The 26,287-nt window shown below is 48.6% G+C and overlaps 1 protein-coding gene across 1 annotated transcript in view; it reads right to left on the bottom strand.

The window, feature by feature from the left end:
• Positions 1 to 3,663: 3,663 nt before the first annotated feature.
• LOC131566863 (voltage-dependent N-type calcium channel subunit alpha-1B-like) overlaps positions 3,664 to 26,287 on the bottom strand; it is a 317,557-nt gene continuing 294,933 nt past the window's right edge. Inside the window, exons 42-51 of the mRNA XM_058818307.1 lie at positions 22,928 to 23,036; positions 19,184 to 19,291; positions 17,377 to 17,486; positions 15,742 to 15,869; positions 14,436 to 14,562; positions 12,981 to 13,091; positions 8,048 to 8,255; positions 7,023 to 7,234; positions 4,803 to 5,354; positions 3,664 to 4,605 (exon numbers count right to left, since the gene is read on the bottom strand). Of these exons, the coding sequence (XP_058674290.1) occupies positions 4,827 to 5,354; positions 7,023 to 7,234; positions 8,048 to 8,255; positions 12,981 to 13,091; positions 14,436 to 14,562; positions 15,742 to 15,869; positions 17,377 to 17,486; positions 19,184 to 19,291; positions 22,928 to 23,036 (1,641 nt within the window). The 3' untranslated portion in view covers positions 3,664 to 4,605; positions 4,803 to 4,826. The remainder of the gene's footprint in view (positions 4,606 to 4,802; positions 5,355 to 7,022; positions 7,235 to 8,047; positions 8,256 to 12,980; positions 13,092 to 14,435; positions 14,563 to 15,741; positions 15,870 to 17,376; positions 17,487 to 19,183; positions 19,292 to 22,927; positions 23,037 to 26,287) is intronic.

Raw genomic sequence — 26,287 nt, forward strand, 5'->3', positions numbered from 1 at the left:
GTGGTGAAGCAAATCCTGCAGGGTATCCTCAGTGGTTGGGGTGGACACTGATTCCCAAATCCTCCACTTCAAACCTTCCCTTGGACCCTGCTCAGAAATCTCCATTTCATGTTTATTTGGGCTATTTCAGAAAATAAAAATGCTACCCTTCAGTGTCATCCAGCCAAGAACCCCAAACCCAGCACAGACCAGGCTGCAAGCCAAAGAAAGGTTCTCCTGCCCCAAACCTTGCTAACCATGAACTGTGTGACCTGAAGCCAAACATCTCCTTTCCAAGCTCCAGCCTGACCTGGAGATCAGGAGCTTGAGGATGCTTTCCTTTCACTCCACACCAAATCTCAGGTGGGACCTCGGGTGGTCTCATCACAGAAAAGACAACAAAAGAGAGAAGAGTCAAGACCTTGTGCTCTAAAAAGTTCTCTACAGCATCCAAGAATTTCTGAAGTCCTTGGTGTTGTGTGACACCACAAGACCCTGAGAAGGAGGAACACAGTGGATTTCTGTCTCTGGAAAGGAGTGAGGGGGATTCTCCAGTTATACAGAGAAATGAGAAGTTCTTTCCTTCTGTCCCAACAGCCCTTGGGTTTTTCTACTCAGTGCAAGCCTTGGAAGTACAAACTTCCAATTAATTCCACAAGTATGATTAAGATTAACTCTGTTTTCTCCAGGTGCTACAGCAGGGCCTGTAACAGACTCTGACACCAATCCAGCCCCTCAGGCTGCTGACTTCTGAGAGAGCCCGAGGAACACCTGCAGGGAGTGGGGCCAGGGTTCAGTCAGGATTAGAGCCAAAGGAAGCCACACATGAAATAGTCTGGGTTGGGTTTAGGGTTATACCCTTGAAAGGTCCTTGAGTCCAACCCTTCTGGGATGAGCAGGGGCACCTTCTGCTTGTCCAGAGCCACATCCAACCTGACCTGGAATGCTTCCAGGGATGGGGCATCCACAGCTCCTCTGGGCAACCTGTGCCAGCGTTTTACAGGAGAAACTTCCCTCTGTTAAAAACCTGGCAGGAATCAATCCCTTCTGGGGGATTTTAACCCTCAGCTTTACAGTTCTGCTGCCTGTTGGACTCCAAGAACTGCGATCTCCATGCTGGATCCACACCACAAATTTCCAAACAGCTCCCTACTCAAACCAAGCATCTGTGAAGCCTCTATGGACAAAAAAACCCCACAGATGTGGCCAATTCCTGGCAAAATGCCAGTGTGGAATGAAGTTTCTCCCGGGCTGTCACTCCTGGAGGTGGGCAAGCCCTCGGGGCCGGCCCTCGGCGCCTCCCGCTCAGCAGGCACACCGCACACACCGTCTGGGAATTGCTCAGGTTGGTTTTTTTTTGCTAAGTTTTTATTTTAATTCAAGGACTTTGCTTCATACAAAATGGAATTGTAGAAACAACTGCAGAATTCAAAGTTTGGCTGATAAATATTACTCAGGCAGCAAACTAGGCAATCACAGAACCTTTTTTTTTTCTCAATTTTTTTCTCCCTTATTTTTTTTTTTGGGTAAAGTTCCACTTGTGTTGCATGGTTGGAACTTTGATCGTTTTTCACACTGTTTTTTAAATATAAAGTTTTGCAACAAACCCCCAAATTTATATCAAATATAATTAAAAATTAACAACTGATGAATACATTGTATCAAAAAAGTACGAAGATAAACATTTTCCATGCACATACTTTTTATAGATATGTATATATGTATATATATTACATGCAAACATTACTTATTCAAAGTACAGCCACTACGAGACTGGTTCTGGATGCAGAAAACTGATCGGTGCAATTCAAGTTTGGCAACTCACTATGAGGATTCTTGGAAAGATGGAGAGACAGCAGAGAGGCTGTAAAAAAATGTCAGGAAAGGGTTATGGATAATTGTGGTCAGGCTTGTCTGTCACTGTCATCGACCCCTACGAGGCGGGTGGAGGATTTGGACAACTTGAGATTCTTCTTTGTGTTCTGCCTATGAATTGGGGTGACCCAAAGCTGTGTTAGTGCAGGGCTGGGGGGTTGAGGATGGAAAATGGGAGAGGAAAAGGGGGAAAAGACAGAATTATTCCGTACAGAAAGACATCTCTGTTGCTTTCCAGTGTGGGTACAGTGTTTGCATGCACAGGCAGAGAGATGGTGTTGTCCCTTCCCCTCGACTTCCTGGAGTAAAATAGGAACGTTCCCTTGGAAAATTTCAAATAAGGTGTTTGTGCCTTCATTTCAGGAAAATGTATAAAACATTTGGTCACAATCGCGCTGAAGCCTGAAACAGGAAAATCCAGCAGCTAAAGCTAGAGATGGATGAAGGTCTTGGAGTGGTGGTGGGGTGGGTGTGTGTCCGGACGTGTCATCTGGTTGCATAGCCCTCCGTTTGGGAATGCCAGGAATGCCAGCCGTGACCTCTGGCTACCACACTGCCTTTATTCCGAGTGCACACGAGTACAGAGACAGAGATACAGACAGGAGTTATCCTTTAGCAGAATCCAGGGATGAGATCGGCCAGAGATTGCTACTGAACAGAACGAAATTAAAACAAAACACCGGAGGGAACAAAACCAGGTTGAGTTTCCTCAAGAGAAGAGCTACAGGAGATGAGAAGAACCACCCTAGAGCAGACTGCTCCTGCCTGAGGCTGACAGACTTTGCTGAGAGCATGAGAGACCTCCTGAGCATTTTGGTGGTATCTGATCCCCTCCAAGCAACCCAGGGACAGAACAGATCGCCAGGGCCAGTGGGATTTCCACCCACCCCGTGCGACTGCCGCGCCTGGCGAAGTTCCACAGGTCTGGGGCCTGGTAGATCCTCTGAAAAAATTCACCTCTCCAACCCTATCCTCTATCCTAGCGGCGCTTTTAGGGATGTGCTCAGCACCTCCCACCCTTCCTCCTTTCACCTTTTAACCTCTCCACATCCTCTGGCTGCCCTGTGCCCCAAACCAGCCCAACAAGGGCTCAGCAGAGCCCTGGGCAGGAGGTCCTGGCTGGGCTTTGCCCCCAGCCTCCCTCCCCGCCAGCACAGCGTGTTTGCCCTTTTCCCAGGCTCACAGTGCAGGAATCCACACGGGCACAAAAGAAAGAAACCAGCCAACACAAAAGTCGTTGCAAGAACGCAGAAATCTCATCCCTGAGAATCAGAGTTAGAGGTTTGGATTATTATTATTATTATTATCATCACTTTTTTTTTAAACCTTCTCCTATCAGGCAATAAAAACAACTCACTCCAACTGCCCTCCACACCAGTGATGCACGGCCAGAGCTCTCTCAGCTGGCCTGTGGGAGATGCTGCTCCTCCTGCAGGAGCACCCCTGCAGATGCTGCCCTTTCCCACCTGCATTTCCTCCACTGGGCAATGAGACAAGGCTGGCTTTGTTTGCTGCAATCACTCCCCTCTCACCCATAAAAGTATATCTATATATATATATATATTTATATTTCTATATTCTAACCAAAAATAAAATAAAATAAAAGGCCAACCAAACCCAAACCAAGCCCAAAGCACGTTTGCCTTCCCCACTGGAAGCTCCCAGCCTGGGGCACAGTGCCCCCAGGGCCCCTCCAGGCTCCGGCTGCTCGGCCCCACACCCTCTGCCCTCCCCACGCTCGCCCAAGCTCTGATGCCTCGAAGCAAGAGGTTGCATCGTCACTGTGAAAGATTTCAAAGGTTAGGCACTTAGTAGTGAACAACTGGAGCATTCGGTAGAAACGGTGGGACCTGGAATGACAATTGGACTAATTCTCTACAGAAAGAGGAAATTTTTTTCTTTTTTTTTTTTTTGTTTTTTTTTTACTGTACAATTTACAAAAATGCACACAATGAAAAGTTAAAGTTCTATCTAATAGCTTGATATAAAACCAATAACATTTCTTCTTCTCAACCCTACGCTTTTTTTTTTCCTCTTTTTGTTTGGGTTGTTCTTTTTTTGTGGACTTTTTTTTTTAAGTTGTTTTTTGCTAAATCAAGCTTATATTGTAAACAAGACAAAACAGTGAGGGTGTGTTGCAGTCAACAGGAGAGAGGGATGGATTGAAAAGTCTCAGCAGCAAGGAAACAGTCCTTACAAAGGAGCTCTCTTGTGGCTTTACCGTGTGTCAGTGTGAAGGACCCAATGTGGTGAGTGACATTAGAGACCCCCAGGGCAGTGGTGTCACAGCAGGGTCAGCTCGGGGGTGGCACCAGCTCTGCCCTAAAGGATTGCAGTGGCTGAACATCAAGTCCCAAAGGACTGTCCTTTGTTCTGGGCTGTGTTTCTCCTCTCCCAGTTTCTTGGGTGCATCTCTTCCTTCTCAGCGCTCAACGAGACAAAACGCGGGGGGTGCGCGTTGTTCGCGCGAGTCCCTTTGCGACCCCCGGCTCCCACCCTGGCAGGGGGGAATTATGATGGTAAATTAATTAAGAAATAGCCCAACAAAACTGCGCCAATCATGAGAAGGACCCACAGTTCTGCTTTTCCACCGTGGAAGGTGAGGATCGCTCTTCTCCCGGCTCCTGGCCTCCGCGGCCGGGTTGGCGCCTGGTGCGTGTCTCGGGACTAGACAAGGCAGTGGGGAGGGGGCAGTGAGGGATGTGCTCCTCTCGCTGCCTTCCCCAGAAGGAGGGAGCCTTCTTCCTCCATCTGTCTAGTGCAAAACAAAAACAAATCAAAAAGGAAAAAACTAAAGAACAACAGAGGAGAGAGAGGCTGCAGGGGCATCTCCAGCCCCAGGCACTGAGCAGTCCTCAGGGCTGCCCCGCCGGCCACCTCTGGCCCCGGGCCCCCACGGGAGCTCCCAGCCCTCCAGATGATAAAACTCATCCTTATTAAACACGCACACCTCGCAGGGTTCCGCCGAGCCGCTAGCACCAGTCATCCTCATCGGCTTCGTGGTAGTAACTGCGTCCTCTGGCGCCGGGGCCCGTGTTGAGCCCCAGCGTGTAGTGGTACCCGTTGGGCACGCGGCGGATTTGGTGCGACTGCGAGGTCAGCGAGGAGACGTAGGAAGTCCTTGAGGAGCGGCCCGAGTTGGTGGCCACGGCCTCCTCGAAGGTGAGCGTGTCCTCGGGCGCGGCGCGCTGCGGGCTGTCGGCGGCATCGTCGCGGTGGCCCAGGTAGGGGTCGGAGCCGATGCGGGCCACGGCGGGCGGGGGCGGCTGCTGCTCCCCCCGCAGCAGCGCGTTGTGCTCGGACAGCCCGCGGCTCAGGCGGCCCGGGGAGAACGTGGGGGTTTGGAAAGTGGTGAAGTGCACGGGCGAGGAGTTAGCGGTCTTGTAAGTGATGCTGGGGCGTGGGGTCAGTGGAGTCTGTGGGAGCTGCCTCCGACCCCGGCAGGGGGTACTAGCACCAGATGTCGACAGCAAGGGGCTCCCATTAACTGAACCACTGCCCTACATCAAAATTGGAACAGAGCAAATCAAAAAATAAAAAAAGGGAAACACCGGACAAACACAAAGGCAGGCAGGTATCAAACAGAAGGAGAAGCAACAGAAGGCGGAGACGAGTCACAAGAGGAAAGAAAAGCAAAAAAAGAGAGAGTTTAGACAAGCACAGTCGGGGCGGGAGGTTCTCGAGAGATAATTCAACACGAGATGTGAAGAGCTGGAGAGTTCAAGTCTGGGAGCAGTAGGAACAGAGAGGGGCAGAGCATCGGTAGGACGCAAACTGGCACACGGCTCCAACAGAGGGGACACTGCCCAGGGGAGGCACCCACAGCATACAGGGCTCGACATGCGCCTTACCTGGCCTGGGAGCAGCTCAAAAACCTGAGTTATTGGGGATTTTTATGAATTATTGTTGGTTTTTTTACAGTTTTGCTTTGGGGTGGGTTGGTGCAGAACTTCACCCTACAATTGTGCGTGTTGGGTTTGTGGGAGATGACCCTGCCCACAGGAGGGGGTTGGAAAGAGATGAGCTTTAAGGCCCCCTCCAAATCAAACCATTTTAGGACTCCATTAATCTATTTCTGTTGCCAAAACTGGATTATGGGTTACTATTATTATTATTATTATTATCATTATGTTATTATTCTTACGGATTCTGCATGGAAGGAGGGTGTGGGTGACTGTTTTTTGCAAGTTGGGAGTGAAATGCCTTTGGATTAAATAGCCAATTTCTGAAAAAATAACAACCAAAAGCTTTTTGGACAGGCTTTAACAAGTCCCTTTAACAGAAATGCATTCACATTCTTCTCTTTAATATTATACATTTGATTTTGGAGTGGTAGAAGGGTCTGGCAGCTTCCTGTGTTACTAATAATGTCTTGTGAGAGTGAACTAAGCTGCAGTAATTTACACAAATGCCATGAGTGAGAGGAAAGGGCCTGTCTTCCCATTTCTGTTTACATTCTCCCAAGGCAGGACATGAGTGCATTGAACAATCCCCCAGCCTTTCCCAACCTAACATTTTTAAGTTTTAAAGAGCACCTTTTCCTTCCTATCAACTCGTCAGGCTGTCAGTCACTGCTTGCTCTGCCCTGCCTGGCTCTCCCAGTGACCAGGAACATTCCAGCATCATGAGGAAGCTGTCCAGCTTCTCCCAAGGGCCTGAGCACCTCACAATTACAAAAGCAAAACTAAATTTTAGCCTGGAGAAGAGGAAGCTCAGGGAGGACCCTTTAGGTTTCTCTAACTCCCTGACAGAAGCATGGAGCCGGGTGGGGGTCAGGCTCTGCTCCCATGTAAGAGGAAACAAACAGCCTCAAGCTGTGCCAGGGGAGGTTCAGGTTGGACATCAGCAGGAATTTCTTCCTGGAAAGGGTGGACAGGCATAATAATGGGCTGCCTAGGGAGGTTTGGAGTTCCCATCCCCAGAGATGTCCAAGGAAGGCCTGGACATGGCACTGTGGGCTGGTGACAAGGTGGGGATTGGGCACAGCTTGGACTTGGAGGATTTTTCCAGCCTTGGTGTGAGGCTCCAAGCAGGACCCCAATGTCTTTATCTGCAACTGCCTGACCTTCCTTGCCCTTTCCACCTCCTCTAATTTAAACAAAACATGGCAAAGGTGCACAAACCCCTGGCAGAGCTCAGGGCTGTTTCCCCACGCTGCCTCTCCTCACCTGTCTGTGTGGGCCGTGCTCTGGGCCCCCGTTGGGCGAGGTGGGCCTGCTCTGGTCAGCAGATTTGGGCTGGGCACGGTCCCGGCTGCCGTAGCGGTCGCAGGAGTAGAAGCGCTGCTTTTCGGAGGAGGAGGAGGAGTGCTGCTTCCTCTCCTGGGAGCGACCACGCTCCTGCTTCTTGTCCTTGGAAGAAGACTCTCCAGACTGGGCTACTGAAAGGAGAACGTTGGGTAGGGGGTCACCAGTGTGTTGAGACATAAACTTTAAAGAATTTAGAGATTTTAGAGGAGCTAAGATTTTAGTTAGAGATAAGCTTTATTGGAGTTAATTAAAATAAATGGGTAGGTCTTGATGGAGTTAAGAGTTAGTAGTTAACTAATAATTGATTGCTTGTGAACACAATGTTTGACTAGCTGGGTTTATAATGAAGAATATAGAAACTGATAAATAGCATTTAGGAACATAAGACAATTGTGGCGTTCTCTGTTCTGAAACCAACTGAAGATGGGGAGTAGGAGTCTTACCAAGGGTTCATTTGTCATATTTGCATTGAAAAGAGGAACAGCAGCTGCCTCTTCTTCCACTGGATCTTCAGAGGAAGAATATATCCTTCTCTACAGATTCCCCTTGCTACAACAGAACCACCCCTGACACTGCAGGAGGGCTGCAGCCACATTTCCAATGGGACTGCCACCAACACCCTGACCCACAGGGTGTCAGGTTGGGTTCTGACTCTGTCAGTGTTGTTCAGTGCACTGCATTGTTTGTTTTATCCTTTTATTTTTTTCTTCCCTATTAAAGAACTGTTATTTTCTGCTCCTGTATTTTTGCCTGAGAGCCCCTTAATTTAAAATTTATCGCAATTCGGAGGGGTGGGGAGGGATTATATTTCCCATTTCAGGGGAGGCTCCTGCCTTCCTTAGCAGACACTTGTCTTTCCAAACCAAGACAGTTTTCTACAAGAATGCAAACATCAGAAGGCTTAGAAAAATCTTTGAAAATCAGGGTGACAGCAAATCACTCACCAGCTTGTCCATCAGCCATGTGATGGGCGGCCCTATCCAAGGACTTCTGCTTCTTCTCCTTGCGCCGGTGGCAGCGGTGGTGGTGGTGGTGGTGGCCCTGCTCTGGTGGCATGCGCTCCAGGGAGTACTCGTAGAGGTGCATGGCGTGAGGACGCTGCGGGGCCAGCGTGGAGACCGAGCGCTTCATGGGGCTCGTGTCCGGGATGGGCTGCGGGGAACACGGAGTGACACGGAGCGCGGTGAGGGAAGGAGCCGCGCCCCGCTCGGCTGCCTGCTTCCCAGCATGGAGGGGGTTAAACAGCCAGAGAAAGGGGCAAGGAGGGCAAGGAGAGAAATGGTTAATTGGAGACAAACTGGAGTGGGAGGGAGGGTTTGTGGGACGTGGATTGAGTGTGAAATTTGGGGAGGGAATAGGATCTCCCAGTGCCAATCCATGGGGAGCAGACACAGGCAGCACTGCACAGCACACCCAGCGGGGAGCTCAGCAGGGACACGGGGCAGAGCAGCAGCCAAGCACCTCACAAGGGGAATTTTTCAACACCAGGGGCACCCACAGCTGCTCCAGGGCCTGCATCCCAAAGCAGCTCCAGAGAGGAAAGCAGCATTGCTGAGCACCACACAGAGGGGGAGAAAAATCAGGAATCAGGGGAGGTACAGGCCAAGCCACGAGGAAACTCCTTCTACTTCCCCGCAGTGAACACAACTCCCATCAAACATTTAAACTTCTCTTGTCCCATCATCACTCCCTGAAGCCCTTTGCCTGGGGCAAGGTTAGTGTGTACATCCTGCAATCCCACCAGGACTTCTCCAGAAAGGAATACCTGGGTTTGCTATTGCTGTTTTTAAAACATTTGTGTCCAAACATCTGGGCGCTGAGAGCTGTAACAGCACTGCTGGACACCCTCCCTGTGCCAGGGGCAGCTCCAGACCCTGCTCCCTTTCCCTTTAGGTACAAAACCTGACAAAGGTTCTGCAGAGCCCCAGACAAGTGTCCTGCAGGACAGCTCCTCTCACAGCCTCTACCCAGGGATAAAGCTCAGAAAACAGGGACAATTCCCACATTTCCTTCTCTGCTGGCCTCTGGCTGGCTCTGTGTGGAGACAACAGCTCATCCATCCTCTGGATGCTTCCCTGGGTCTGTCACTGCACCCCAGCCGTGTGCCAGAGGAGAGATCTCAGAGCACAGTGTTCCAGCTTGACAGTGAAATTCAGGATGTTCCCCAGTCCCTCAGCCTTACACTTGTTCGAATTCCCAATCCAATAACTCCCTCCAACACCAGCTCTCAGGGAACATTTACTCTGTTCACTGTAACCTTTCCTAAGACCTCTGTATTATTTTTCCTGTCTGCTCTCTTTTGTTTGCTTATCCTGAAATCCAGATCTCTGCTTCCCTTGTGATATTTACCCAAGGCAAAGCCAATGGTTTCATAGTTCTGCTCGTTATTTTAAGTGGAAAAACCACTCTCCCTCCCCTTGAGGGCGGATTTTCCTTGGTGTAAAGGCACCACTGGCCAGTCACCCACATTTTGGTGCTTCCCACTGAAGGGCAGTTGGGATCCTGGTGCTGGAAGGTTTAGCAGAGGCACAAGGCTGGGATGAGGGAACCCAGCAGAGCTTTTGGTGTGGCTCTGGAAGCACCAATTCCATCAGGACCATGTCAATGTCACCTCTTGTGGCCCTCATCTGTGTGGACAAGAAATTATACTCAGGAGCTTCCTATGTGTCCTTGTTTAGTGCTGAGCCTGCATCTGGAGGAAGGAAGAAGGGCTGTAAACTAGACAGTCTGATGGGCAAAAATGTGGGAAGTGAAAGTATTTCCCACTAAGAAACACATCCAGATTTTCAAAATCCATACAGGGCTGCCAGAAAGAAAGCAACAGAAAAAAACCAACCAACCAAAACCAAAACAAACCAAAACAAAAAAAAAAAAAAGAAAAAAAAAAAAAGAAAAAAACCAAACCAAACCAAAAACGCAAACAAAAAAACCCATCAAAAAAAAAAAAAAAAAACCACCAACAACAGAAAAACCCTGCATAGATTGACAAGAAACGAACATTTCTTTTTGGGCTTCGGTCCTGCATCCACACTTATTCCAGGGACAGAAATCCCACTGACATGAATCAGTGGCAAAGCAATCAATCCTTTTTCCATAAATCCAGGCAAGGCTCTTGTTATGGGAGGCACAGGCTCCCAAAAAGCCTCAGGAGACAGCATGCACCCCTGCAGAGAGCTCCTAATTGCTTCTTCATTACCAATCTGAGTGTTTTCACTGCCTAAATTCCAGAGCAGAGCAACGAGGCATGAAAATAAACAAATCAAAAAACAAAAAAAGCAACCCACCCAGCCAAGCCCTGCTAGCAGAGCGAAGCAAGCGACCAGGACAGAGGGAAAAGTGGGAAAAGAAAGAGCGTCTGTGCCGGAGCGACTCCAGATGAGAGGGGAGAAAAGTCAAGGGTTAAAGGAAGGTTAATTAACTCTAAAGGTGAATTTAATAGGATACAATTTAGTGCAAACTACATACTGCCAGGTAACTCCCAGGTGACCGTGCTTTGCTCCTCTGCAAACAATTCGGACAAGGTGAGGGACATTATTGGAAGCAGCCCCACAGTACAGCCAGTGTCAGACATCAGATGTGCAGCAGACACCATGACGACCAGGGAGGGAGGTGATGAGGGCAGGACAGCAAAGAGGGAGGGTGCAAACACAGGAGGAGGGGTTTTGTTAAATAAGCAGAACATAAAAAGAGAGAGACAAACAGAAAGGGAGGCATCCAGGAACAGAAAGCGTTGCAAATAAGAGTTAGAAAGAACTCAAAAGTTTGGGGAGGGGCAGAGCAGCATGTGAGAGGGAGGGCGGGGGGGCGTGGAGGGGGAGACACACATAGAAAGGACATCAGTTATTCACCCAAGCTACAACCACTGAACATTGTATTATAAATGAGGTTAGATCTGAGATTCTGGGCCTGATTCACACCCAGGTGTGGCACGAGGGGCAGTGACACCCCCCATGCTTCTGTCAGGGACACTCCTGCAATATCTGACTGCCACGGAGAGGAGCTTCCCAAGGGAAGGCTCTGCCAGCTGCACTGCCAAGGAAAGAGGAGGCTACCTGTGGTCTAGGAAAAAGGACAATTTCTGGGAAGGAGAAAAAGCTTTGCTTTGTGAGCTGTTGCTTTTACTAAGCACAGTGAGGAGTGATAATTCTGAGAATCACACGGCTCACACAAAGGTCAGGAGCCAGGTTGGAAATCCTCTGCCTGGCAAGGGGCACCTCCAGCACATTGGCACAACAATTCCATCCGTTGGAGCTACTGCTGTGTGTGCACAACACAGGGTTTCACTTTGTGGTGCAGCAAATCCTTCACATTCTGCTCCTCAGGGAGAGCCATAGAAACAGCCCAAGGTGTGGGAATCCACAAAATGAGATGGTTTTGGGAAAGCTGCAAAAGGCAGGCCTCACAGACAGCAGAATTGTGATTAGAGCTAAACAGTAGCCATGAGATAGGTCAGCAGAAAAATTATTTAAAGAGAAGAAAAGCAAGAACAAATAGAACAATGGTCTGTGTATTAACGCTTGTCTAGAATAACTCCCTAAGCTAAAGAAAAGTTTATCTAGCAAGATATTAGGAAGTTTGAAGCTTGATAATGGAACTCTGTGCATTGTGTTTTAAGGCTCACAAGCAGGTATTGTATTTGAAATAAGCAAGCATTGTTTTAACCAAAGGTATGTGTGCTTATAGTGGTTGGATAGAACTACTGTCAGTCTGCTTTTGCTTTGCGTGATTGGTCAAAAAAACTTTTAAAGGAAGTTGTAATATTGAGTTCTTTTTCTGCTGCCTGGGATGTGAGATGGTGGCATTTTCCCATTGTCATAACCATGTAATGAGACTGATGCTGGAAAATAAAACAGCTCAAGGCATGTTCCACAGCAGTCCTGTCTGTCCTGTTTGTGATTTGTACAGACCCCAGCTGGCGATACAAGGCCAGGCTGCTCCCTCCTGGCTGTGTGAATCAGGCCCTGGGAATGAGGCAGGACACAAGTGGTGAGATGTTGTGACACAGGAGACAGGATGGTGGCTGGGCAGCATTGGGGACAAACAGCAGCAAATGTGTGAAATGGCCAGAAATGATCTGTGACATCCTACACACTAAGCAGTGCCCACAAGGTGATGTGAAAGTCAACTCCAGTGAGGAGATTTCTTTGAAAAATAAGTTAAATAAATCAACAAGGGAAATCCTCAACACCAGATTAGTGGCCAAGGTCACAGTACAGGAAAATACAGGGAGCACACTCAGTGTTCCAGTGCAGCTCCCTGGTAGTCCCTGTGCCTGCTGCGTCCACCTGTGTGTGTCACAGCACATTGCAGCTTTCTGGAAGGATAAGGCGCAGGAACATGGCTTGGCTGGCTGGAAAAACAACACACAGCTAATGGGAACACAGCCTGAATGGCCTTGTCCCCAAATAGTGACCCTGACACTGTTGGGTGGCCAAGCCAGAGGGACCATCCTGGGCTGCTTTGTGCTGCTAGCAGGGAGGAGTAAAACTGGGGACAGTGCTGTGACTGCACAGGACGTCTGCCACACCCTGCAGAGAATCACTGCAGGGAATCCCTGGCCACACCCTGCAGGGAATCCCTGCCACACCCTGCAGGGAATCCCCCAGCCACACCCTGCAGGGAATCCCCCAGCCACACCCTGCAGGGAATCCTGGCCACACCCTGCAGGGAATCCCTGCCACACCCTGCAGGGAATCCCCCAGCCACACCCTGCAGACAACCCCACTGCTATCCCAGAACAAGGCCTGGATTCCCGTCTCCATGTCTTTTAGCACCAATATTCCCAAAGCAGCTCCAGCCCATGACAAGCAAAGAAAAGATGCTGAGACCTTGGCCCACTCCCAGTCTGCCACCATCACATCCCCACCTCTCTCTCACCTGGGTTTCAGCAGCCAGGCGTGGCATGGAGGCTGCACGGCCCTGGCTCTCCAGGCCTGGCTGGGGCTCTCCGTTGGCAACTGTGGGGCTGATCTCCTTCATTTCTACCACCTGATCAAAAAAACATGGAATGGGTTCAGTAGCAAGAACATGTAGCTTTGAAGCCACCATCAGCTTCCTGAAGTTTGATTGGACTGGGAAGAGATGCTGGTGTGGCAAAGAGAACAACTGAAGAGCTGTGGAGTGTTGAAGTAGAAAAATGATAAAGAAAAGCCTCCTAAAATCAGGCTTGCTCTGGCTGGTCTGTCACTTCTTCTAAGTCAAGCTGGCACTGTGCAAGTTCCCATGTGAAAGCAATCCTGGCGTCAGCAATTCATTAGCATAACAATCTGTTCCTGGGTTAAAACTGTTTTTATACAGTTTTATAACAGTTTTTATACTGTTAGAAAAATGAAAACTATCTGTACAAAGAACTTTTCCTGCACGTGCACACCAGCGGTTTGAGTGACCAATCCATACAGAATAACAACTTGTTACTGACCAATAAGTAATTGGTAAGAAAGCTCCTGACCAATGGAAATGACACTGAGATCTGTAAAACTGAATAAAAAGAAGTTCTGTGAATAAATAAGGGGTTTTTTTCCACCATGAAGAAAATTGAGTCCCATGTGATTTATTCCCACAGTGGGGTGCCCAGGTTACCCTGTCCTCAGCCAGGACACCCCACAAGCAGTGGGATGAGCTCTTCCACCAGCCAGGAGCCCCAGCTGTGACCTTGAAACCCCTCAGGTCATTCTGACCTTTCAAACCCCTCACCTGATTTGGGACAATGGGATTGGGAAATGGGAAGAGAGAGCCTGAGGTAACCCATGGCAGCAAGACAGAATCCCAGGAAAAGCATGTCCAGATTGGCTGTGGGAGCTGCCAGGTTTGGGCTTTCTCCACAATGCTCAAGCAAACAAGAGACAGAACAGTGCTTGCCTCAAGGGACAGCTCTACTAAATGCAGGTCCCCCTGCCTTCATCTGGATATTCTAAACACTTTCTAAAATTTCTGAAAATCCACCATGGCTCTAAAATCTCCTGCACCTCACCCTGTCTTCACCTGCTTTTTCTAAACATTTTCTAAAATTTCTTAAATTCTGCCACAGCTCTAAAATCTCCTGCACCTCACCCTGTCTTCACCTGCTTTTTCTAAACATTTGCTAAAATTTCTTAAATTCTACCACACCTCTAAAATGTCCTGCATCTCATCCCATCTTCACATAATCATTTTCTTAAATTCTGGAGTTCTTACATTCTAAACATTTTCTTAAATTTCTGGAGTTCTACCACACCTTTAAAATCTCCTGCATCTCACCCCGTCTTCACCTGATTTTTTTAAACATTTTCCTAATTTTCTCAAGTTCTCCCACAGCTCTAAAACCTGCTCCTCCCCCTTCCCCCATTTGCTCACCCTCTCGATGGGGATCTCCTCTGAGTGGCCTCGCTCAAACGCTGGGCTCCTGGTTTCATAGAACACGTCCTGGGTGCGCTGGGTCCCCCAAGAACTGGACTCTTTGATCCCTCCCTCTGGGGGTGGCCTGTCCAAAGAAAAAAAGGGGAAAAGATTCATCCTTTTGCAAAGAGATTTTGCTAAATTTGGCAAATCAAACTTGAGCACCCTTTGGGGTTTCACGTGTGCAAATCAGTTGCAGGATGGGCACAGTGGCTGGTGAAGCTCTAAGGTGCTCTGGGTTTTTCTCCTGTAGAGCCTGAAGATCCCATGAGAACAAAGAAATCAAACCAACTATGATTTTTTTTTTCAATAATTAAGGAAAACAACTTCTGCCACTTAAATCCTTCTGGACAATGAAGAATTTGGGAGTTCAGGCTGATTTTGTGTGCAGGACCAGCTGGACACTGGTCAAACACCTCAACCATGCTGAAGTCCCTTCAGCGGTCAAGTCTGGTGTTTGTTTCCCCATCAGGATTATTTGGGATGTTTAAACCTCAGCTGTCTGTCACTAAATATCCACAATGTTCATGATTCAGAGGAAAATCACCTGCAGAGCAGGAAATGGAGAATTGATTATGGATCACTGTGTCACCAGTGTTTGGAAAGCTCTCCATGAAGGGATCATTTTCCCAACAAGATAAATTGTGCATGGCAAGCTCTTGCTGTTGCCCAGTGCAACAGGCTTGAGGGCTGAATTTATTCCCAAGGATCTTTGGCCTCCCAAAACTTCATTGCCGGGGTTTGCTTGGTTGTTTTGCAACAGTCCCAAATTCCTGTGAGCAAACTCACCCTGGGCAACTCCCAGTGAGGATTCATGAAGGAAACACCAAGATCCCAACACCACCAGCACTGGGATAACCACAACAGGAGCAGAGCCACCACATGAATTGTCCCAGACATGGTGTGAAGGGGCTGCTGGCTTTGGTGTCACCAGAGCAGCAGTGGTGGATGGGGTGACCCTGAGGTGTGGTGGCTCTGGAGGGGCTCAGGGGTGACCCCGAAGTTTGGTGGCTCAGGGGTGACCCCAAGGTTTGGTGGCTCTGGAGGGAGGTCAGGGGTGACCCCGAGGTGTGGTGGCTCTGGAGGGGCTCAGGGGTAACCCCGAGGAATGGTGGCTCTGGAGGGAGGTCAGGGATGACCCCGAGGTGTGGTGGCTCTGGGGTGACCCCAAGGGTGGCTCTGGAGGGAGGTCAGGGGTGATCCTGAGATGTGGTGGCTCAGGGGTGACCCCAAGGGTGGCTCTGGAGGGCTCAGGGGTACTCACAGGGCTCCCCCGTTGTTGAGGGAGGCCGAGCTCTTCTGGCGCAGGAAGGCCTTGGCGTTGCTGAAGGCCGCGGGCTGCGTCTGCTCCAGGGTGGCCTTCAAGGGGTGGAACAGGGACACTGGCCCGGGCTGCCAAGCACAAGGGAGAGGTGTCAGAGCTGGGATGGGCTGCAGGGCTTTTCTTACTCTGTGAAAAGTCCACTTTGCCACCCTGGGACAGCAGAAAGGCCACGCCGGCCTGGGCACAGCAGGGAGAGGCTCTGAGGGACACCTGATACAAGTCAAGCCCTGCTGCAATCCCTCTTCCCTCTGAATGCTCTTCCCAACTCCTGCTGCAATTCCCCTTTCCCTGTGAATGCTCTCAAGCCCTGCTGCAATCCCCTTTCCTCCTGAATGTTCTCCCAAGCCCTGCTGAAATCCCTCTTCCCTCTGAATGCTCTTAGGTCCTGCTGCAATCCCTTTCCCCCAAAATGCTCTCCCCCAGCCCTGCTGCAATCCCTTTTCCCCCTGAATGTTCTCCCCATCCTGCTGCAATAACCTTTCCCTCCAAATGTTCTCCCCAGTCCTTCTGCAATCCTCTTTCCCTCCAAATTTCTCCCAAGTCCTGCTGCGATCCCCCCTTCCTTCTGAATATTCTCCCAAGTCCTGCTGCAATTCCCTCTCCCTCCGAATGTTCTCCCAAGCCCTGCTGCAATCACCTTTCCCTCCAAATGTTCTCCCAAGTCCTGCTGCAATCCTCTTTCCCTCCGAATGTTCTCCCAAGCCCTGCTGCAATCACCTTTCCCTCCAAATGTTCTCCCAAGTCCTGCTGCGATCCCCCCTTCCTTCTGAATATTCTCCCAAGTCCTGCTGCAATCACCTCTCCCTCCGAATGTTCTCCCAAGCCCTGCTGCAATCACCTTTCCCTCCAAATGTTCTCCCAAGTCCTGCTGCAATCACTTTTCTCTCCAAATGTTCTCCCAAGCCCTGCTGCAATCACCTTTCCCTCCAAATCTTCTCCCCAGTTCTCTTTCAATCCCCTTTCCCTCTGAATGCTCTCCCCATCACCAGAGCACAGCAGTGAGTTTCCCCAAGGATGTAGCCAGAGGGGCAGTGCAATTCCAGTGGCTCTGGATGGGTCTGGTGGAGCCATCCAGGTGTGGGACAGATCTCCACCCTGTGCTGGAGATCAGCTGGATGCTCATCCTAAAAACAGCAGCTGTTTGTCCTACTGGAAGTGACAGGGCTTTCAATGCCAGTTGTGTGAAAATATTTTCTAGAATTTGTAAAAATTAGAGCCAAAATGACTTGGAATAATTCCTATTTTCAAAAATAACTTAAACCTTCTATAGCCAAACTACCAGCAGCTTTCAATAGTTCTTTGGTCTACCAAGGAAATATTTGGTGTACCCTAGGCCACTTTTAAACACATTTTAGACTTTCAAAGATCAGTTGTCTTTTTTTTGAAAAGATCTTTCTTTACTGGGAAAGGCAACTGCAACAATTTTTTTAAAGTATTTTTTTGGAGAGAATTTCCATTTTTGAGCCAGCATTTTGAAACCCTGCCTGGAAGCGCAGCCAGGCCTTCTGGGTGAATCCTGCTGGTGATTCTTGTTAAAGTTGCCTAAGAGGGAGGATGGAAAAACCCCTTTTGTACCTGGCACAGGCCCCCGGGGGGCTGGACTTGCTCCCTGCTGTTCTTATTCTGCTTGTAGAAGTCAAATATCATCAGGGCTGCGTAGACCTTCCCCACAGTCATTTCATCAGCTGCCAGAGCATGGGCAAAACACAGCAGAGCCATTCCAAGGATGAAGAGAAGACAGAAATAAGAAAAAAAACCCAGCAAATGGTGAAAAACCAGGAGAGGGAAGAAGCAACAGGAAAATTTTGAGGAAAAAATTAATAATATAATAATTATCAATAAGAAATTATTTTATTAATATAAATAATAATTATTAAGGAATTATTTCTTTATGAATAAAATAAAATTGTATTTTATGAGAATAATGAGGTAAAACAGACACAGAAAAGTAGGGGAAATTAGAAAAAAAAAAAAAACAAAACAAAAGGTTACAAAAGATTGTTCAACTCTTTGCCTGTTGCTGCCTTGCCTTGGTTTGGAGCTCTCTGTGGCAAACACAGGGATTGTGTAGGAAAAACCAGGCAGGAAAACTCAGTGGCATTGTCAGCATTGCTGAGAGAATTCCTAAATTCATCCCAGACCCACCCCAGCCTTACCTCTGCTTCTCTGACGTACAGTGAGTGGGGTATAATGGGCTAATATACTTTTAAGGAATATTTCCTTTTTCAGATGTTTTTTCACCCTCAGAGCCATGGGACAGCCCTTCCCTGCCCAGCACTGGAGCACTCACCATGGAAAAAACTGGAGCAGCAGAGATACAGGAATCAAGAGAGGAGGGGAGGGAAAGACTTCAGCAGTCACTACCCACTGATCTGCACCTCCTCAGCTCCCTCATTTTAATTAATTAACAATGCCTTTATTATTCTATACTGCTTCTCATTAATCAGGAACCCAGAGCTAATCAAGAGAATAGCAAACTCCCCATTTTCTCAGCACTTTTGCCCAGGACATCACCAAGTAACACAAATGCCTTTAACCCCCAAACACCTCACATCTGATTCCCTAAGCTGTCAGCAAGCTTTAGCTTTCCTTCTCCCCATTTTTCTGGAGCTCAAATGGCAGAAATTGCTCTCCCACCTTGCAAGGCACAGCCTGGAGACTGCCAGAGCTGAGGAGGTGCTCTGGGAGAGGCCACACAGGGCATTGCTCTCTTCTGGGCACTGTTTGGGATTTGGGGTTTTCGGTGCACAGGAGATCTGCAGCACAATGAAGTCCCTGCCTGGAGGGGAGCTCAGCTCCCCCAGTCCCTGTGTGACAGAGCCAGGGCAGCACAGCGGCTGCCAAGGAGCCCAGCTGCCCTTGGGGTCCCTGCTGCATCCTCCAGGTGACCCAGACAGGGCTTGGGACAGAGCAGGCAAGGAGGGAAGAACCTGTTCTGTGGTTGGACAGAGCAAACGAGGAGGAAGAAACTTAATCTGGGGTTGGATAGAGGAGATGGGGAGAGAAAACCCTGATTTGGGGTTGGATAGAGCAGGCAAGGAGGGAGAAACCTAATCTGGGGTTGGATAGAGCAAATGAAGAGAGAAAAACCTAATCTGGGGTTGGATAGAGCAGATGAAGAGGGATAATCTAATCTGGGGTTTGACAGAGCAAATGAGGAGGGAAAAACCTAATCTGGGGTTGGATAGAATAAATGAGGAGGGAAAAATCTGTTCTGGGATTTCAGAGAGCAGACGAGGAGGGAAAAACCCAATCTGGGGTTGGATAGAGCAGGCAAGGACAGAAGAACCTAACCTGGGGTTGGATAGAGCAAATGAGGAGGGAGAAACCCAATCTGGGGTTCCTGGGTGTCTGGGATGGACCCAGTGCTTGAAGCACTTACGTTTGTGAGGAGGCACCAGCAAATCCAGAGTTTTCTGGGACAGGTTGGGCCAGACCAGCGAGATCTCCTTCCTCAGCTCAGCATCACACTGGTGCTGCTTCACACCTCCTGCAGCCAGGGAGGAAGAGGAGAGGAGTGAAGCCCTGCCCTGGAGCACATCCCACTGTTTGCATCCCCCTTTCCCTTTCCTTGAGAAGGGTGAGCCAGCACAGCCCTTCCCTGCCCAGGGAATCTGTGAATTCTCCATGACAGAAGTGCAGGAACCCAGCAGGACCAGCCTTGCCTCACCCTGGGCACCCTGAGTGTGAAAAATGTGTATTTTATTATTGGCTTTTCACAAATATTAAAATGAATATTATATGTGTTGTGTTAGAAAGTAATGCTGTGTTAATTCTCTGAAGTAGTGTGTTAAATATAGTTTTGGGTTATTAAAAAATGTTAAAATAGAAACGATGCTATGTAGGATACTTTTTTTAAAGAAAGGACTTGCAGTGAGATAGCAGCCACAGGACACCTAAATCTTTCAGAGAAAAAGAATTTATTGCTCTTTTATCAGAAGAAATGAACTTCTTCCTGCCTCAAAGGCGCTGTTAGGATTCAGAGGAAGAAGTTGTCTCTGACCAGACAGAATCCTGTGTTTGAAAGGAATTCATGCATCATGTATGAGGTGCATGAATATGCAACAGGCTGTTGCTTTTAAGGGTTAATCCTTCATTAGCTGTGTCCTTTTTCAGGCTCGTGCTGCCCAGAAAAAGGTACCCGGACGTCTGTAACTCTGTTTTTATTGTCTCATATTGTCCTAATCAAAATTGTCCAAATTATTAATAATCTAATTGTATTACTATTTTTTATAACCATTTTATTACTATTAAACTCTTAAAATTTTAAAAACAAGTGATTGGTGTTTTTCACATTGAGCAGTGACCTGGGACTTAAATTTGATCTCATTCCATGCTTAAACTCCAAGTGCTTCTTCCATTGGGGAGTGCCTGTGAAGGCAGCAGCACCTCCCAGGTGGGATGGAAAGGACTCAGACATGAATAACAGTGACAGTGTTCACAGGGGTCTGAGGATGAGGGAAGAGATGAGGATCTGACTCCATGTTTCAGAAGGCTGATTTATTATTTTATGATATATATTATATTAAAGCTATACTAAAAAGAACAGAAGAAAGGATTTCATCAGAAGGCTAGCTAAGAATAGAACAGCAAAGAATGATAACAAAGGCTTGTGGCTTGGACAGAGAGTCTGAGCCAGCTGACTGTGATTGGCCATTAATTAGAGACAACCACATGAGACCAATCACAGATGCACCTGTTGCATTCCACAGCAGCAGATAATCATTGGTTACATTTTGTTCCTGAGGCCTCCCAACTTCTCAGGAGAAAAAATCCTAAAGAAAGGATTTTTCAGAAAATATCATGGCTACAAATCACAAAATCCCATAACCATTGGGTTTGGGTTGGAAAAGACCCTAAAATCCTCTAACCCAACCCTCTGCCATGGCCAAGTTCACCCTCCACTGAGCAGTGTGCTGATGGATTACAAACCCTCCTCAAACCCACCAGCTCTTCCCAAAACCCCTGAAATGACACAAATTCAGAGTCCTACCCTAAGGTAAAGCAGAGCCAAACCCACAGCTCTGCTCCATGGGCCAAAGCCAGCCTAAATGCACACATGGAAAGTGATTAAAGGCTGGGTGAGCCCCAGGCCAGCTCCCAGCTGAATTCCCCTCACAGCAGGTAATTAAAGAGTTCGTCTGAATGACAGAGATTATTTTTGTAAGAGCAGAGTGAGGGAGGAGGCTCTGGGTACTCTGTTACACCGTGGTTTGAACTCCCACAAGGGAACTCATTAGGGAGGTTTATTAAGGGCCTGTTAAGCCCGCTAAAGACTCAATTAAATGTAGCACATGAAACCTATTCAAAGGGAGCTCATAACAACAAAACAGGTCAGAACCTCACACCCCAGAGCAGAGCTAAACCATAGAAATAATCCAGGGTATCAGCTGAGTTCTCCTCTCTGGCTCCCTTGCAATTTTCAAAAGGGTGGGGGGAGCTTTTCCAGTAGAAAAAGGCTGACAGGTAACTAGAAACTGAAAATTAAACAAACTCTCAGCATCCTTAGCTAGGAGTTATTCCTGAAAAAAGCTGCTGGCTCTCAAAGTCACAGGAAATCCTAAAAGCATCTGTAGAAATGAATGTCTGATCCTTGTCTTGATCCCACTCCTTTGGGGAGCCCCAGGCACCTCAAAATTTTGTCCTCTTCCAGCAATGCCTCCCCAAAGCATCACAGGAGGGAGGAGATTAACTCAGATACTTGCACTGGCCTAAAACTGCTTAGTAAAGCAGAGCAGCCTAACCCTGCCTTGCCCCTGCTCCCTGGAGCCTGGTTCCCTCCTGTTAACTTTTAAATTAGGTGTAAGACTGCTCAGGCCAGGCACGGCTCCAGTGTGACCCCAGGCAGGCTGATGAGATGGGGTAACGACCCAGAGAAAAGGCCGGTGCATTTGTTACACTGCAAGGTTTAATTGGGAGCTGAGTAAACGCCTGATTAACCACCTCAATAATTCCATTTTATCTCAAGGTGGAATGTGCTGCAGGGCACTTGCAGTTCCTGCCTTGCTGCCAGCATGGAAGGGCTGGAATGGTTCAGAGCTGGTGTGGAAACTCATTTCTGATTCAGAGAAAGGAGGACACGTCCTGGGCTTCCCTTCAGCTGGCATGGGCAAAGATTGCCACGTTTCACTGCACCCCAAAGGCAAAGGGATGCTCAGGACCCCTCTGGCCTCTCCCCAAGCTCCCCTTTGTGGCCACATTTCTCTTCATAGAGAAAAACAAGGCACAAATTCCCAAGGATATTTTCTGGGATTCACATCCTCTGAACCTCAGAGAAAGAAAAACCAATTCTTATCTCATTTACTGCTCCTGTGTTTTGGAACAAGTGGAATGCATTGAGGAAGATTGTTTACCTGAAGGAATTTACTTGATTAGATTCTGGTGTGAGTGTTTTGATTCACTGACCTATTGAATCCAGGTGTGTGTGTGTGAGGACAGTCACAAAATTCTGTGAAGTTGAGTACTTGTGCAGATTCAGTTTGGATGTAGTGTAATATAAAATAATAGAGTATAATAAAGTCATTAATTAGCCTTCTGATATCAATGGAGTCCTCCTCATTTTCTCCCCAGACATCAGGGTTGCCTTGATTTACTACACCCCTGTCCTCAGGTGTTGGCATGGGAAGATAGGAATCCCACCTATATTCTAAATTCTTCTATGGCAGAATTTCCATGGTTTTGGGAGGACACCAAGCCCACAGATGTCACTGAATACTCTGAGCTGGATAGGACCCGCAAGGATTAAGTCAAACTCTTCAATGAAAGGCCCAGCCAGGGATAAATCTGTGTCCTTGGTGTTCCTGGCACCTTGCTGTGACCAACCAAGCCCATCTTGTGGTCAGGAGCTGGGCTGTGAGTCACTGTACTCTCAGAAAACCCCAGTTTTCTCCTGGTTTGGTCTCCAGGTGACCCAGCCACCCTGTCCCTCTCACCTGAGGCCAGTCTGATCTCCAGGTGACCCAGCCACCCATACCTGTCACCTGAGGCCAGTCTGATCTCCAGGTGACCCAGCCACCCATACCTGTCACCTGAGGCCAGTTAGGTCTCCAGGTGACCCAGCCACCCTGTTCCTCTCACCTGAGGCCAGTTAGGTCTCCAGGTGACCCAGCCACCCTGTCCCTCTCACCTGAGGCCAGTTTGATCTCCAGGGCCGTGCGGATCAGGGCCATCAGCGTGGAGGTGAAGTGCACAGTTAAATCCTCAGGGGAGATGGGCATGTTCATCCTTACCAGGCGCTGGGGACAGACAGGGCTGGCTGTGAGGAAGGCCAGGAGTCCTCCCCCCACCCTCACCTGCCCCTCTCTGAACCCCCAAAATACCCAAAATACAAACAGGAAGGAACTTTTTGTGTGCTGAGCTGAAATTCTGCACATGGATGGCAGCTCCTGTCCAGGAGTGGGTTTGGGGCAGAACCTCAGTGGTTTAATGGGTGATTTGCCAGCACTGCACTGCAATCCTACAGAGCTCCCCCAAAAAGAAGCCAGGTGGGGAGAATCTCATCCCATTTCCTGACTGTCTCCAGTGGTGTCTGCACCATCCAGATGTTGGAACCCTGGTTACTGAGAATTTCAGATTTCTGTGCTGACTCTGACCCCCAAGAGAACACTGCATTGACCTGAGGCTGTGGAGAAGCTTCCAAAATGGAATGATGGAACTGGGATTGTGGGCGGGGAGTTTGAATAATTATGAATTCATATTGAATTATGAATAACTACTGAATAATTTTATATTATAATTAGATAATAATGGAGTTTGATAAGTGTGTACTATCACAGGGTGGAAAACTTATTAAAGTTTTAGGATGTAGTAATATATATAAAGCAAGATGGAGGTTTTAGGGCAGAGGCTGGGCCTCCTTCACAGGTTTAAGTACTATTGTGTAATTAGATAAAAAAGTCCAAGGAAGTCCCTGGGTGTTGATCTGCCTGAGCACAGCCTCAAAAACCAGTGGCAGCTTGGTCTGGGCCCTTTGCTGGGGAGAGAATTTCATCTCCATGTGAAAGCTGCTTGGGCTGATATTTACACCCCTCTGTCTGCCCAGGAACCTCCTCTGTGTCTAACAACAGCCCCCAAAGGCTGGTGGAGGTGCCAGCTGCACTCCCCTGTGGCTCTGGGCACTGCAGCAGTGGGCACAAGCCTGGCACTGTCTGCAGAGACGCAGATTTTGCTGCAGCCTCTTTGCTGCCCTGGGCAAAATCTGCAGGATGGAAACTCCTCAGCTGATAGGAATTCTCCTGCTGGGGAAGGAGAGAATGGTGCAGGTGAGAGCATGGAGCTGCTGGAGCCTCAGGGCTCAATGGGAGCCCCAATTGCTGCTCATTTGTTTCCCCAAACCAAGCCCTGGCTGGGGCATGAAGACTTGGCCAGGTTTTCCATCTCTGGGATAACCTCCCTGCTTAGATGATCTTCCAAGTTCCAACTTCCACCTTCCCAGATGTATGGACTGAGCTGCCCTAGCATCCCAGAGTGGTTTGAGTTGGAAAAGACCTTCAAGATCATCTCATCCCACCCCCTGCCATGGGCAGGGACCTTTCCCTAGCCCAGGCTGCTCCCAGCTCTGTCCAGCCTGGCCCTGGACACTCCCATGCCCTCAGGGAGGGCAGATCCCAACCCTGGCACCTTCTGGAGACAATTCCCCCCCAGGGGGACACTTGTTGGTGTTGGCATGAGCAGACAGAAAGCACAAAGTGCTGGTCCAGTGTAAAATCTGCTCAGAGGAGCTGAAATCTCCTTGTTCACCCTTTTACACATTTTCAACTCTCACTGCATCCTGCAGGGACTAAAGACCACTGTAACAGTGTCCCTGTCACCTGAAGTCTGGGACAGACCCTTGTGCTCTCCCTCACAGCCTGCCCAGAGGTTATTCTGTGTCTGCCCAGCCTCAGAGACAGGGAAATCAAAGTTCAGCCTCTCAGGCAGTGACAGTGACAAGTGCTGGCAACACCACGGGGTTGTTTGTGTTCACTCCTGTCAAATGAAACGGGATTTAATTCCAATTCTGCCCTCAGCACACAAAAAGTTACAAAAAACCATCAATGAGAGCCCACAGTCAGCAATCAGAGTCCCAGAATCCCACTGGGGTGGGAGAGAGGGAAGGGATGCAGAGAGAAAGAAGATGCATGCAAGTGAAGAACAAGCAAATGAGGAGCAATTCCCCACAGGAGAGCTCTATCCTCACAGAAACCACCCCCAAAAACCACTTGGGCACATCTCAGGTGTCCCCAGGTGAATCCCCAAGGGATACAGATGCACAAAACAGGCCACCCACCTTTTGCTGCAAACCCAAATTTTGCTGCAAACCCAAATTTTGCTGCAAACCGGCACCTGGAAGAAGCTCTCCCTACCCCACCTCCTTGCCCTGCTCCCTGCATTTCCCCCTGCACTGCCATTTTCTCCATCCCAGTATCCAAAATGGTCAAACTGGTAACTCAGACACCTCCAGGCCACTGGAATCCCCAACGTGAGAACAGAAGGGGGGGTTGAGGTGCACAGGAGAGGAAAGCTGGGATGGGATGAGTCCCTGTGTCCCCTCAGGTGCCAAACTGGGATGGGATGAGTCCCTGTGTCCCCTCAGGTGCCAAACTGGGATTCACCTCCCTTTGGACAGCACTCGAGGAGTTCTTGCCCTGCCAAGGGGAGCTGCAGGTTGCACCTTCCAGCTGCCCATTTTTTGGCCAAAAAAAAAAGCCATAAGATAAGAGAGAAATGTCTCAGAACCTGCAGCAGCCAAAGCCAACGGGCCTCAGCTAAAGCCACACAAGATCCTCTCAAAAACAGGGAAAATTCCTGTCTTGGAAGCCCCTGGCTTGAGAAAATCTGTTCTTTAAATGAATATCTGGCATGTCTGAGAGCTCCTGCTCCTGAGGGTGGAGCAGCTGGAAAAAAAGAACTGATTCATCTTGGATCCAAAACAGCTTTGCCATCATGGCTGGGGTGGTGAGGGAGGGTTGGGTGAGACATTGTCACCCCACAGCCCAAATCAATGTCCCAAATCCCCGTGGGCACCCAGGGGAGCCAGGAATCAGCCAAGAACATAGCTTAAAAAAATTGGAAAAGTTGTTTAGAGTGTACTCAATTTTTAAAAAAAAATAACTTTCACCCCATTTTTTCTGTTTCTTCTGCTTGAAGTTGTGCTTCGAGGCTGTGTCAGAGCTGTAGCTCATGGTTTGAAACAGGATGAAAAAAAAAACTAAAAGGGGGGAAAACAGAAAAGGGGGGAAAAGGGAGGGGGAAAAAAGGAAAAGGGAGAGGGGGAAAAGGAAAAGGGAGGGAAAGAAAAAAAGGAAAAGGGGGGGAAGGGGAGGAAAAAAGGAAAAGGAAGGGGAAAAAGGGAAAAACAACACCAAACCAAAAAAAAAATGCCAATAACAAAAATAACTGAACCAAAACAAACACAAAAAAAAACCCAACTCTAATTTGGACAATTTCCCATCTTTCTGGAGCCCAGAAGGAAATTTTAGGAGCCTGCTGCTCTTTCTCTGCACTG

Source organism: Ammospiza caudacuta, chromosome 21, assembly GCF_027887145.1.
Source record: "Ammospiza caudacuta isolate bAmmCau1 chromosome 21, bAmmCau1.pri, whole genome shotgun sequence".
In the NCBI taxonomy this organism is placed as follows: domain Eukaryota; kingdom Metazoa; phylum Chordata; class Aves; order Passeriformes; family Passerellidae; genus Ammospiza; species Ammospiza caudacuta.